This window comes from Lethenteron reissneri, chromosome 37, assembly GCF_015708825.2.
Source record: "Lethenteron reissneri isolate LAM-NWPU_2019-01 chromosome 37, ASM1570882v1, whole genome shotgun sequence".
Lineage (NCBI taxonomy): Eukaryota > Metazoa > Chordata > Hyperoartia > Petromyzontiformes > Petromyzontidae > Lethenteron > Lethenteron reissneri.
The window spans coordinates 448,149-462,439 of NC_083815.1; the positions used below are offsets into that span (position 1 = coordinate 448,149).

Sequence of the window (14,291 nt, forward strand, 5' to 3'; positions counted from 1 at the left end):
CCAACAGGACTTTCCCCGACAGTCTGTTAAGGCTATAGGCGTTTCCTTGTCTTGTGGGTGCGAGGGGCAGCTTCAGAACAATGACCAAAAGCCCTTTGAGCAGCAATGTTGTAATATACGTCACCGCACTCTGGGTCATTGCACTGCGACGTCATCGCACATTGATATTGCAAAGATTCCCTTAGGCACAGTAAGGACACAGCGGGGCTTAATTTCTCAGCGATGAGTAGGCATAGCAAGAGGGTATACCGGATGTGGTATGCCGGGTGTGGATATATGCTCCGACTAAAAATCAGCTAAGACTGCAGCTGCAGGTTTTCCAGACTCACAGACAGCTGATGGATGTCGAAGCAAAGAGTGAGAATGTGGGTGATTTGCTGGAGACGAACGCGTATAGGAGCTCACGGGACCGGATCACTAAGGTCCCCCCGCTCCGCCACGCTCGGGCAGCGGACCCCCCCCCCCCCCAACGCAAGGGGCAACACGCATGCCGGGTGACCGATACTGAAAAGTCACGTTAGTCAACCGCCATCACATTTACCGAGGAAATCTCAGGGAGTCTCAACGCTTGTTCAGGAGGGTCCTCCTAAGTTTTGACAGTAGGGCGAGGGCAATGTTACTATGCGTAATACCCAATAAAGTAATTTGCATTGGGATGATTGGCCAATACCGGTTACATTGCAGCCAGCGCAATCCCATGCGGAATAGGGGGAGAACATGTCAACTCCACGCAGAAACACGCCAGAGTTGTGAATCGAACCCAGGCCCTTCTTGCTGCAAGGCACGAGAGTGATCAATGTGCGACCCAGCCACACAAGGCTCAACCCCACCTGCACCACTGGCACGCAACGCAGCCCCGCACGTCGACTTCTCGCTTGTGGTGTTCGTAACGCCGGAACGCAAGACCATGCTCTTGAATCCTGAATTAATTGTGCCGTGTATTTTAAAAACAAAAAATGTCTTGCTCAGATTAGTAATATCCATCTGTTCCCAAGTGGAAGCAAGGATTAATTTCTCACTGAACGTTTTACAGGTCGCTGGTAGACTGGAGCAGGAGTTAGACACAGAACTACAACGAGTAGCCCCATCCATATCGAGATATGTCATTGCATGTGGTAAAAAGGTGGACGTTTATTGCGAGACAGTTTCATATGTGCAGTGGCAAACCAATAAACGTTCTATTCAATACGGATCTCGGTAATAATATTATCTTGAAAGCCCATGTTCAGGCAGAGTGGCCTGATATGAAGCCCATGTCTTTGACGTATGTATGTTGAACTTCTTTCGCACTCTACGTAGCCAACCATACTAATCGGAGGTGCCTAGGTAAATGTGTGTGTTTGGGTACGCGTGTGCCCGTGTCTGGTGCAAGCGTGCGGTGTTGGGGATTGCTGCGGTCACTCTTGGAACCACTTGCTGGCCATGGGTCGCATGGCCGCTTGCTCCGAGCCAAATATTCGCTGCTTGTAGCGCTTGACAAGATCTCCAAAACGGCGTTCCGCGTGGTCCGCCTGGTGCGCTCGCTTCTCCGCTCGCTTCAGAGGAAAGGGGAGACAGGCATTTCCATTAACAGCAAAAGTGGCCTCCACTTTTTTCACTCGCACAACACAGCGTTCCCACGTGACCCTACAGGATGGCGTATGGCCCTGGCTGAACTCTAAGTAAAGCCCCTTAATCAAACCACCCATTCCCAAGCGCTACTCCTAATGTAGGACGGTGATGGGGGATGTGGTGGATGTCATTGTACCGGAGTTCGCTGCGCCGGAGTTCGCTGCGCCGGAGTTGTTCGCTGCGCCGGAGTTGTTCGCTGCGCCGGAGTTGTTCGCTGCGCCGGAGTTGTTCGCTGCGCCGGTGCCACTCGAGCTGGGACGCGTGACACCGCCTGCTGTGGCAGCCCCTCCCCCCCTGCCCCACCACTTCTCCTCTCGGCTCTGCTCTTCTTGTTCTTAGGTTTCTGGTCTCTCTTCATGGCCAACGGCTTCCCCTTGTCGCGTTTTCTGCACCAGTGCACAGAGTAGGGTCGTTCGGAACGAGCAGCACAGCACCGAGAAGCACCCCCCAAAGCAAATGAGCACTTACACCGGCTACAGCGAGCATGGAATGAGAAGGGACAGGTTAAAGGTTAGGCTTAGTGATAGTGTTCAGGTCATGGCGCCTCACCGGATTTTGGGCCCAGAGTGTGAAGGCAGTGGCAGTAGCTTCCGGCGCGGACCGTCTCCCTCCTCCTGGCGCTGCTCCTCCACACGTGTTTGGAAGCCGGCCCACCGGCCAGTGCCGCCCCCCCCCTTCCCCACGGCTCCCCCGGCGCCGACCTTCGCCCTCCCGGGCTCCTGCGCCCCTGTCTTGCGCGGCTCCGATCCTCGGCTCTCCTGAGCCACGGCGCTCATCCCTTTCTGTCCCTTGGCATTCCCAGAAGCCTTGCCCTTCCATACTCCTCCTGCACCCCCTCCTGCTACATCCATCGCCACATTCCCTTTCCCCTTCACGGCCACCTGCTTCTGCTAAAAAAATGAAACAAACAACTTCAATAACCCGGCACCTGGAGTAGGACATCGTGCCAAACAACGCGGGGTGCAACCCAGAGACACGTGGGAAGCCGAGACGTGTGTGGGTGAGTGAAGGCGGCTCGTGAGGAGCGCGAGGGAGGTAGCCGAGCGGTCGTCACCCACTCACCCGACTCTTGAGCAATCGGGCCTCCTTTGCGTTGAGCTTCACCCGGTCTTCAAGGGAGAACTCTACGATCAGGCGCTGAATTACACACACACGTCGAGTTAGACCAAACACAGCGAGCCCTGCAAACCGAGTTCTTATTATCTCTTTTAAGAAAGTCCAGCCAAGTTTTCACAGGAGGGTCCATTGTTGCCACTTGTGATCACAACTGAGCACTTTGCAGGTAATATTTCAGCATTGGGACAATTGGCCAACACTAGTTACATTGTAAAAATTTTTGAGCTATGGAAAGAAACCGGAGATTTTGGAGGAAAGCCACGCAGAACAGGAAGAGAAAATACACAACCTCCACACAGAAAGGCACCCGAGTCGGCAATCAAATCCAGGGGCCGGTTGCCGAGAGACACCGGCGTTGCCGCCGCACCGTCGCCCTGCCGGAGGGGTTTCTGCACGCACCTTGGCTGGACCGAAGATGGCCGGGTTGTTGTTGGTGCTGCGCAGCGCCGTCAATGCGTGCTCGTGCTCCACAAACTCCACAAAGCCAAAGCCTTTCGACTGGCCCAGCCCGCGGCTGTTCACAACTTGCATGTCGCGCATGATACGACACTGGAGGCCCAGGGAACACACGCACACGTACGCACGCACGCACGCACACGAGAGCTGGGGTCATGGGCCACGTGGCACACATTTCAAGTTCACGCAAAAAATAACGAGCGAGACGGGGGTGGCTCAGTGGCACCGAGGAGTGTGCGCGAGGAGGAGCGTGTAGGAGGAGGGGGGGGGGGTGTGTGGGACGAGGAGTGTGCGGCTCTCACCTCGGTGATGCGGGCACCTGGTCCGCCAGCGCACAGGAAGATGGAGCGCAGCTTTTTGTCGTCCGCCGACTTGGGGATGTTGTGCACGCAGAGGCGCGTGCTCGACACGAACACGGTGACGCGCCGCAGCTTCTGCCGCTTTAGCTGCTCAAACTGCAGAGGGGAGCGGCCCCGGCACCGCCGAGTGAGGCACGCCGAGCTCACATGGCCGTCCGGCGCCTCGCACATATGTTTGTACATGTGTATGTGTGTGTATGTGTGTGGCAAGCTTATTCTGGCATTTCCGAAATACAACTGGCCTGGCATAGGTGCCGTGGTGACATCACCGCCACTTGGCGATTGGCAGTTTTTGATGTGGAGTGGGGAGCGGTATTATAGCGGTGAGCATATTGCGCTAGGCACCTGGTGACCCGAGTTAAATTCCCACTCATGGCTAACATTTACCTGCTATACATTTCCAAATGATAAGCCACTTCATTGGGCTATCATTTGTGGCCAGGTCACTTCTGAAAAAGAGCTACGTAGCTCAGTGGGCCTTACCTGGTAAAATACAAATAGTAGTAGTAACATCGGTGGCGAATATCTGTGTACTGGGACTCCCCTATGTTGACTCAACCTTAAATGAGCACCTGGTGCTGTGTTGACATCAGCATTGGGGAGACGAAGGCCTCCAGGCGAGGTGCCGGGCATCCATCGCCTTGTGTGTCATGTCAGCCTTAGTAGGTGCTGCTCTCTAAAAGCATTTGTCCCAACAGCCTGTCAAGGCTATAAGGGGGGATTCTGTGTCTTTGCCACATATATACACACACACACACTCACCCACCTACCCACCACCACACTGCAGGTCCCCTCACTTCTCCCTCTCTCTGCTCCTTCCTTCGCACCACTCCACTGTGGAAATCCTTCCCATCGTCTGTTCCCCAAGCTCTAACAACAATAACCCTGCTCAATACAAGAAATGTGTCGCACTCTTATCTGTTAGAACTTGGACAGTATTGTTTGTTGCTGGCCACTTGACGTTTTGGACCTAGGGGCCTATGCTCAGCAACTGTGTTTAAAGAAAACGTGACCGCAAAAAGCACCTAGCCTGGTACAAAGCGCCGTGTGGATGTCACTGCTGCCGAGGCTGCTGGTGCTCTTACCCTCTCTCGCTTGGCCAGGTCAGCTGAGCCGAGACCTTCAGCTGCTGCCGTTCCAGCTCGGATCACTGTCCAACGGCACAGAGCACAACACACATGGCGTCACTCACACACCTATACACACAGGCGCCACATCGTTCTAACTTGATGGGCTCTCACATGCTCAGTTCGTTATTGTTGCTCTGGTCGTTTACCCAGGAAGGCCTCACCAAGTTCCTCCCATTAAGAGTCCTAGATTTTGACGCAAAATTATACAATACAGAACACAAAATAAACTAAGACCCGTATTAAGCTTGGACCCATATCTTACAGAGAGGGATCTTGCCTATAACATCTGGAAGTTCACCAGCATCGATTCAGAAAGGCCCAGCCCAGCTGACGAGACACTGCATGTAAAAACTGGCCCACAGTTTCGTTTAGCTGTTACTCTTCCGTTGAAGGAGCGCAGACCGCAGTAGTTGACTACACGGGGTCCATAGTTTGAGTTGCATGGCCACAATCGCACTCCTGTGACGTGCCTTTAATTTCCAAATGAAGGGTGCGAATGACCGTGTGCGGTGTGACCGACGCGGGCGGGCATCACTCACGGCCCTCGCGCGCCAGGTAAAGGTTGCGCCGGTCGGTCGGCTTTGCGTCCTTCTTGTCGGCCAGCGTGCGGGCCTCGTCGCGGCTCACGGCCAAACACATCACCAGACGGCGCCCGTCTAGAGCCAGGCCACCAGCCTGGAGGGTGGAAACGGCGAATGCTCAAGCATGCTCACCCACGCAACCACGCTCACACACGCACGCTCACGCTCGCCCACACAACCATACAGAGCAGCGAGCACCACGAGCACCGCTACGGTGTGCTCGCAGCAAGCATCGCATGAATACAGCCTGTTGTAGAGATGCTACCCTTACCGTTGTCGTACGCCGTCGATGCTTCAAGTTACTTTTGATTAAAAAAATTGAATTCTATCAAACTATCCTTCTTCATATTCTTTGGGTCTTTCTATAAAGTCACGTAGATAGGTTCAAATAAAATAACAAAAAGCTACGACGTTTCGATCGCAACACAAGCGGACGTCATCACCCCTTTTCCTGATGACGACTCAAAGAATATGAATTCCTGCAATCACGAAAGCTTTAAGTCAAGATTTATCCTTCTTTAATGACCCTTTTCTCATTGAAAAAACATTAGCAATTGCCACCCTGGGCAGTACCAAGAATCAACGTTTGGGGTCCAATGGCTCAGGGCCCGCCGTCGCGCTCACCTCCTCGGGGCCCTGGCTCGCGGCGATGCACGCCTGCGCCGCCTCCGCCGTGTGGAACTGAGCGAACGCGCAACCTGCGGGGCGGACACGCACGCACGGCGTGGTCACTTCACGACGCGGCACAACACGGCACAACGTGGCAAAACACGGCACGACGCAGCCCGGCGACCAGTGCCGTGGACAGTCATGGGAAAGAAGTGCGGCCGGATCCAGAGCTGGGTGGGTGCAGTAAACTCACGGCTGGTCCTGGGAGGGAGGAGGAGGCACTCCTCCTCCCTCCCTCTCCCCCCCCCCTCACCCTTCGAGTGCTCCGTGTCAGGGTGCAGGACCACGCGAACGTAGCGCAGCTTCCCAAACTTGGTTAGCACCTCGCCCAGGGGGCCCTCCTCAGAGTCAAAGGAGAGATTCCTAAACACAAAGAGAATAACGACAATGATGGTGATGACGATGACCAGGATGATTCACCTGCATTCGGAAACGAGGAGGCCGCGTGGCTCGGAGGTCACAAGCGCCAAGCCGGCACTGTTGAGACCCTGGGTTTGAATCCAGATTCCGAAACCCTGTGCGTAATAAAACTGATATCAATAATCCCTTGATACAATGCCAAGCGGTGCTGATTTTATCGACCGCGATGGTATGATGGGCTGAGTCAAACTTGCAACTGCGAACAGCTCACTCTGCCGCTGAGCCACGCGGTCGGATAACGCAATGGGGATAACATTAGGAAAGGCGTGGATTGAGTGGCGAGGTGCAGGGAGACACGGGGAGACACGGAGAGACACGGGAGAAGTGGGAAGATGAGCAACAACAAACCTGATGAAGACCGTCTTGCCCTCGCCCACGTCACTGGGGAGGTTGCGATTCACCGCACGCTTCTTTTCACCTGCAGTGGTAGCAGAGACAAACAGACACGTCGTGTTAAGGCAAAGACACGGCCGCAGAAACACGAGGATTGGAGATTTTGACCGTGCATACACGATTGTTACACGCGGGGTGGGTGACATTACACGACCGCCATGCGCTCATTACAGACGGGGATCGTCGTTCTAAGCGCCGTTTGTTATAACGAGGTGACGGACGTTATTTTACCCGCCGAGCCAACGCATCGTTCCACGCCTCGTCTCTGCAGCTGCCGACCCGACGGGTGGAAGTCACCGACCGCACAAATTCGCACGGAAAATAACAATCGACGCACACGACGCGGCGCGTGTGCCGTGCGTGGAGCCAACGGGATCGGCCATGGCGACGCGAACATACCGTCACTCTCCTCGTCGTCGTCCTCATCGTCCGAGCCGTCTTCATCGTCCGACTCGTCATCCGAGCCGTCGTGCCCTTCCACGTCGTCATCGTCGTCGTCGGAGGCTGCAGTGCTGCCCTCGTCCGAGCCGGATTCACTCTGCGAGTCGCCGTCTCCGCTCCGCGGCCCTGCTCGCGTCTCCCGCCCGGGTGGCGCCGCCTGGGCCACACGCTCCGCCCCCTCCTCCTTATCATCCTCGTCATCCTCATCATCCTTATCATCCTCATCATCCTCCTCCTCATCTCCAGCGGGCCCCTTGCTCCCTTCATTTATTGCACCTTGCTTGCCCTCTGCCTTCTTTCCTGCAGCCACACAGCACAGTTGGGTCGATACAGGTGTGTGTACAAGTTTGAGGCTACAGCCACGTGTCTTTGTACAGGTGTGTGCTTGTGAAGGTGCGTACAGGTGTGTGTTTGTATAGGTGTGTGCTTGGTACCAGGTGCCTTGGATGCATTGGCCAACTCATACTTGTCCTTGGCCAGGGCCCAGTCCACGGACACGGCCCGTCCTGCCAGACAAAGACCGCGAGTGTCCGACCAAAACAAGCAATCAACGACAACGGCACCCACGACTCATGCGGTGATGTCCCCACAGAGACAACGCCAAGCTAGATGGACTATGAGGCCAACACTTGTCTCGCTGCTGGCATGAGCTCACAGGACAGACCCAGGTGCCATGGGTTGATTGACTGAGACGACTGGGAGAGGCACCACATCTGCGCTCAACACTGTGCCACTATGCTGCATTTTAGACGCCCACCACCCCGCTCGTTGCTGTGAACGTCGCTCCGCTGTTGCTGGAGGGCGACTGCCTCCAACTACCCAGTGGCATCCTTTATGAGCCTCCTACTCGGAGACAAATCTTGACACCACCGGTACCAGTAAGTCCACTTAGCTCCGCATCTTCCTGAACCACATCAACCCATCCCTTCTCTAGCCTATGCCGTGCCTGTTTAGTCCCCTCAATTTGGCCAAAGCAGAAGCTGCATGAGTATGCGCTGGTTGTGCATGCAAACTACATGACCCATCCAATGCAGCCTCGCCAGGTGAACACATGCACACACACCACACAGAGCAGACGTATGTAACATCACCAGAAGTTGAGCATCCACACCTTTAATCTCCTTGCTGTTCATCTCCTTCAGAGCCTTGGTGGCGTCTGGCATGCTGGTGAACTGAACGAAGCCAAACCCCTTCATCTTCCCATCTGAAATAAAATCAATCAAAATAATATAAATTACAATACCAATATAATAACAATATCAAGCACACGGCAATGGCTCATTCCACTAGGAGCAGCAAACGGCAAGCAGCATCCGCGAGCATATTGCGGTATTTTCCCTGCTCGTGCCGCCGTTTCCCTTGCACGCACGGCCTGCAACGTAACGGCCACGTCCTCCAAGTGCCTCACGGCAAAAAGGGCCTGGTTCCATAATCGGACACGGGTGTATTATCTGCGTGCAGTTTCTATGTTCTCCCCCTGTTATGAACAGGGTTTCCAGTTTCCTCCTGTAAGCACACAATGTAACTCTTGTTGGCTACAACATCCCAATGCTGAAAAATGTGAATGATTCAGCTAGGAATACACACAGCAGCTTTGAAAACGTGGCAGGACCCTTCTGAAAAAGAGTTGAGACCCGACGAAGCATTGCTTGACAAAGAAGTGGAATGATGGTCATAACAACAACAAACCCCGAGGAGGCACAGGGTGCACCCCGCCGTCTTACCTGGTTTTTTTGGGATGTTCGCCTCCAGCACGATTCCAAAAGGAGAGAACGCTCGTTTCAGGTCGCCCTGTGAACACTGCAAACACAAACGAGCATTGCCGAGAGTGAAAGATGTTCGTCCATCATCTCAAATTCCCCGTTGCAATGAGCGCTACCCACCAATGATATGCGACCGCCACTTATCACAATGTCGCTCTCCATGACACGCACTACCACGTACTTTGTCCAATGATCCAGCGCTTACCGATTCACACCGCTCGCTCACCGGCGGTCAGTCACCTCGTTATCAATCTTCTATCGCTCCTAGGATGGTGACTGTTCTTGTAAAATTCACTCGTTGATTCCTCCACCCATGTTGAGGACTCTTACAGAAAATCAATGTTTCGTCTCATCCACACTGAATTGAACCACCACATGCAGGTCACAACACGCAAAATCAGCTCCTCCCTCGCTCGCCACGCTGCAGGACGCCGCACTTCTCGCTTCCCCCTCGCACTGCTCCACTCTGGAATTCCCTGGTCCCATCATCTCTTTTCCCTCGACTCTTACAATAACAATCTTGCTCACTTCCAGAAACGTGTTACACTCTTGTCTATTATAATGTGCTGTTTGTGGCTGGCTGCTTGACGTTTTGGGCGATTGGGCCCTGTGCTCAGCACAAACCTTGAAGCTGAGGTTGCGCACGATGAGACGGGCACGAAGGCGAGACTTCTTCATGATGCCCGGCCGGTACAGCAACCCTACCGAGACGCGTTTGCCTGCACACACATAAGCACCCACGGCGTTACCAAACGGGCTTCACCAAACATTTTGTTTCTTATCATGAAAATAAGTCTTGTTATCATGGTTAAGTTAGTATTAATAATGATAATGAAATCTATAACACGTGCAATATTTCAGACACGAATGACCATAACTCTATTGAACATGTGCGAGTGAGCCGGTGAGCGAGTGAGCCGGTGCGAGTCGGAGGTTGTAGGCTCCTCTGGTGCGCAGTGGGGACCTTGGATTAGGTTCTGCTGCCAGTAAGTCATCGCGGTGGTGGCCTCCCGCACGGTGGAGAAGCTGACGTGGGCCTTGGTCGGGTGGTCGGGCACACGGGCCACGTCCAGCACCCCGGCACGCTGCCTGCTCACGCACGGGGCCACACCGCGAGGTCACATGCCGACGCCGCCAGACGCATCGTCGCCAAACGCAAACCATCTGCCGTACCACCACGCGAGGTTATTCGCATTGCCACGATGGTATTTTTCACGATGCGAAGTCACGTTTCTGCGTCTCGGTGGCACCTGCACAGCGACTCCAGCATCTCCGGGTCCAGCGTTGGGGGCAGGCCGGCGAGCTCAAGGGTCGGCCGCTGCCTCGGCTGCTTCTCCCACGCCGGCTCCTCCGCCGTCGGGGCCTCCTCTGATGAACGCACACAGATGCGTCACACGCTTCACACGCAGTAGCGCACCTCACACACCGTGGGTGTATTAACCGTAACACACTCTGCACAGCCTGCTTCACAGTGGATGTTAAACATCCCATGACGTCATTTGAAGAAGAGTCGGCCATCGTGTGCCAGTCAGTCAAAATTACACAATTAAAAAAATACTCGCTAATCAGTCAAAACAGTAACGTATTGAAATATCCCTCCAGCCCACCCTTACTATGAAAACTCAGTAGCACCTTCCTGAAAATGAGTCTTGAGACTTGGTGAGGTTTTGCTGGGTAAACAAGCAGAATGATAAATGGCATCTGGAAGTGAGAGGTTCCCCGCCCTGCTCTAAACGGCAAACTTTGTGGATGGGCGGGCGAGCGAGCAAGGTTTCTTCTGGGCGCACCTGCTTCGGTCTTAGAGGGCTTGGTCTTCTTGACCGGGGGCTTCTTCTTGGCGACGGTGGTGACGAGCTTGTGTCCATGGTACTCGACCTTCCCCTTTAGCGCCTGCGCGGCGTCAGCGGGCAGCGCGAACGTCACGTAGCCAAAGCCCTTGCAGTGAGGGGAGCCTGGCATCGACAAGGGGTACGCGCACAGCAGAGACACGACTCAGTCAATCCCCCTGGTCTTGAGACTCGACGAGGCTGGAAGGGAAAAGTTAGACGAAAGCGGTCTGAGACTGTGAACACGGTGCTACGATGTGGAGTGAATCTGCACTCGGATATTTTGACAGTATAAACTATAGTATAAAATATTTGTTTGGCTGTCTCGAGGTGGTGGAAGGTTGTAACAACACAAATTTGGCCAGATCATGACGTGGCCTAACGCAATATTATGTATGATATTCGCTGCGAAAGCCTACGTATTAAGTTTAAATCTTACTGCAGTAATCATCTCCCTCAGTTACATCGCACACAACTCCGCTCTGTACCACCCTGCACTACCACACAGCACGATCACCCTGCACTACCACACAGTACTGTATTTCACCCTGCACTACCATACACAGCACTCCGTACACCTGCCCTACTATAGAGTGGGTCAGAGCAGGCTACACTACCACACAGCCCACTGTACCACCCTACACCACCACACACAGCCCACTGTGTACCACCCTGCACTACCACATACATCCCACTGCGTACCACCCTGCACTACCACACAGCCCACTGTACCACCCTGCACCACACAGCCAACTGTGTACCACTCTGCACTACCACACAACCCACTGTACCACCCTGCACTACTACACAACCCACTGTACCACCCTGCACTACCACACACAGCCCACTGTGTACCACCCTGCACCACCACACACAGCCCACTGTGTACCACCCTGCACTACCACACACAGCCCACTACGTACCACCCTGCACTACCACACAGCCCACTGTACCACCCTGCACTACCACACAGCCAACTGTGTACCACCCTGCACCACCACACACAGCCCACTGTGTACCACCCTGCACTACCACACACAGCCCACTGTGTACCACCCTGCACTACCACACAGCCCACTGTGTACCACCCTGCACTACCACACAGCCCACTGTGTACCACCCTGCACTACCACACAGCCCACTGTGTACCACCCTGCACTACCACACAGCCCACTGTGTACCACCCTGCACTACCACACAGCCCACTGTGTACCACCCTGCACTACCACACAGCCCACTGTGTACCACCCTGCACTACCACACAGCCAACTGTGTACCACTCTGCACTACCACACACAGCCCACTGTGTACCACCCTGCCCTACCAAACACAGCCCACTGCGTACCACCCTGCACTACCACACAGCCCACTGCGTACCACCCTGCACTACCACACAGCCAACTGTGTACCACTCTGCACTACCACACAGCCCACTGCGTACCACCCTGCACCACCACACACAGCCCACTGTGTACCACCCTGCACTACCACACAGCCCACTGCGTACCACCCTGCACTACCACACAGCCAACTGTGTACCACTCTGCACTACCACACAGCCCACTGCGTACCACCCTGCACCACCACACACAGCCCACTGCGTACCACCCTGCACTACCACACAGCCCACTGTGTACCACTCTGCACTACCACACACAGCCCACTGTGTACCACCCTGCACCACCACACAGCCCACTGTGTACCACCCTGCACTACCACACAGCCCACTGTGTTACTACCCTGTACCACCACACAAAGTACCGGCTGTATCAACACGTGGCACAGACACGGTTCGCCTTCAGTGGGGCCCGTGAGTGCTCGGAAGCCAGAGTCGTACCCTTCTCCGTGACCACGAAGCACTGCCTGATGGGGCCGAACTCCCCGAGCGCCTCCTCGAGCCCGGCGGCGTTCGCGTCGCGAGGCAACCCGCGAACAAACAGCGAGGAGCCTGTGGCACGCACGGGGGCCGCCATGTCCGCGTCTTCACCACCCCGCTTCGCGCGCTCATTGGCTCGCCCGGCGATGACATCATCGACCACGGCACGCGGGGGTCGCGTTCGGTTGCTCCACTCGGGCAATGCGCTCGGGGTGTGGGGGCGCGTTCGGTGACTGCACCGCTCGGAGACGTGTGGTGACGTGCGGGGAGGTAAAGCGCAGCCCCGCAGCTGCTGCTGGCGGAAGCCCCCCCCCCACTCCCACACAGGAGCTCTCGGCGATATTTGGCCTACTCTTCCACGTTGACTAGAAGTTCGTCTATCGGCCGTCATCCCCGCTCAACCTGCTCGCGCTCCGGAGCAGCGCTCCGCTCATGCCAAGCGCGCATCTCTCCGCGAGTCTTTGCCACGTCCCACTGTTCTGCGCCCCCGTCTTCTCCGCGAGTGCCCATGCGTTTGACCCACGTCACAAAAGCTTCCCTCTTTAGATAACTGATTTATATCGGTGGCCGTCGATCACTTACGGAAATCGATTCTTACCCCTCGGGCGCACACGCGGATTTATCACGCGGCCACCAGAGGCGCCACCGCCGCGTCTCGTCGGGGGTTGCCGGTCACGTGTTGGTGAAATTGTCCCCCAGGGAGGTCGTCATGCACAGTCGGTTGAGCATTGTGAATCAATGTCCGATTTTTGTCGACATTTTATCTATAAACATGAGGCTTGTGTCAATTTGGAGCTCTTAAGAAAGCCTGACGTCCCGTTTGAGCGTCAACTCAATGATCAGAGCCTTTCCGAAGGCATGAACCAAAAAGTTATAGAAATTGGACCCCCCTCAGACGAAAGACACCCTACATACAATAGAGTCAGTAGTATCTACTGACTATTGTATATATACCTACACACCCTACATACAATAGAGTCAGTAGTATCTACTGACTCTATTGTATACATACCTACACACCCTACATACAATAGAGTCAGTAGCTACTAATGACTCAGCCCGTTAAAACTTCTGAGAAAAATTGTTAACACTTCTGAGAATTTGCAACCACATCACGAGAAACGTGCTCCAGGCTCGGGAGAGACCACCTGCGGACAAGTGGAGACTCAATTTTGAAGACATTAACATCCATTTGTTATCATGTTACAGTGTCTTATCCGTTCTTTTGCCATGAAAAGTGGTAGTCCCATACAGCTGCACGTCCCTCTCCTCCCTCCCTGTCTTACGATATAGCCTCTTACCACGGCATCTCTCTTACACTTCAGCAAAAATAATCTTGCTGTGGTTTTCCAACCTGATGATTTCTTGTGTTGCAATCGAAACGTCGTGATTTATTTGATTTTGTACCTACGTGACTTTACCGAAAGAACCAAAGAGTATGGATTCTTGCAGTCACGAAAGCTTCAAATCAAGATTAGTCCCATATAAGTGCAAAACATTATTTGACGCACCGTGTTTTTGCGACTCGGCGTTGGAACGCCATCCCGTGGTCTCGTTTCCCAAGCTCCTCTAATAACCTTGGCTCAAGTAAAGAGACGTGTAATACGCCCGCAGTGGTAACCAGGGTGGCCTGCGGAATCGAACCGCGAA

The 14,291-nt window shown here is 54.4% G+C and overlaps 1 protein-coding gene across 1 annotated transcript; it reads right to left on the reverse strand.

The window, feature by feature from the left end:
• Nucleotides 1-1,111: 1,111 nt before the first annotated feature.
• Nucleotides 1,112-12,797, reverse strand: RBM28 (RNA binding motif protein 28). Its single transcript, XM_061566677.1, is given in 21 exon segments — nucleotides 1,112-1,535; nucleotides 1,748-1,997; nucleotides 2,161-2,501; nucleotides 2,674-2,748; nucleotides 3,127-3,276; nucleotides 3,486-3,638; nucleotides 4,628-4,692; nucleotides 5,212-5,347; nucleotides 5,878-5,951; nucleotides 6,176-6,285; nucleotides 6,691-6,760; nucleotides 7,135-7,476; nucleotides 7,611-7,682; nucleotides 8,288-8,380; nucleotides 8,901-8,976; nucleotides 9,564-9,658; nucleotides 9,904-10,028; nucleotides 10,190-10,307; nucleotides 10,727-10,891; nucleotides 12,603-12,773; nucleotides 12,776-12,797. Coding segments are annotated over 21 exon segments (2,841 nt in total). The 3' UTR covers nucleotides 1,112-1,397.
• Between the last annotated feature and the right edge of the window lie 1,494 nt (nucleotides 12,798-14,291).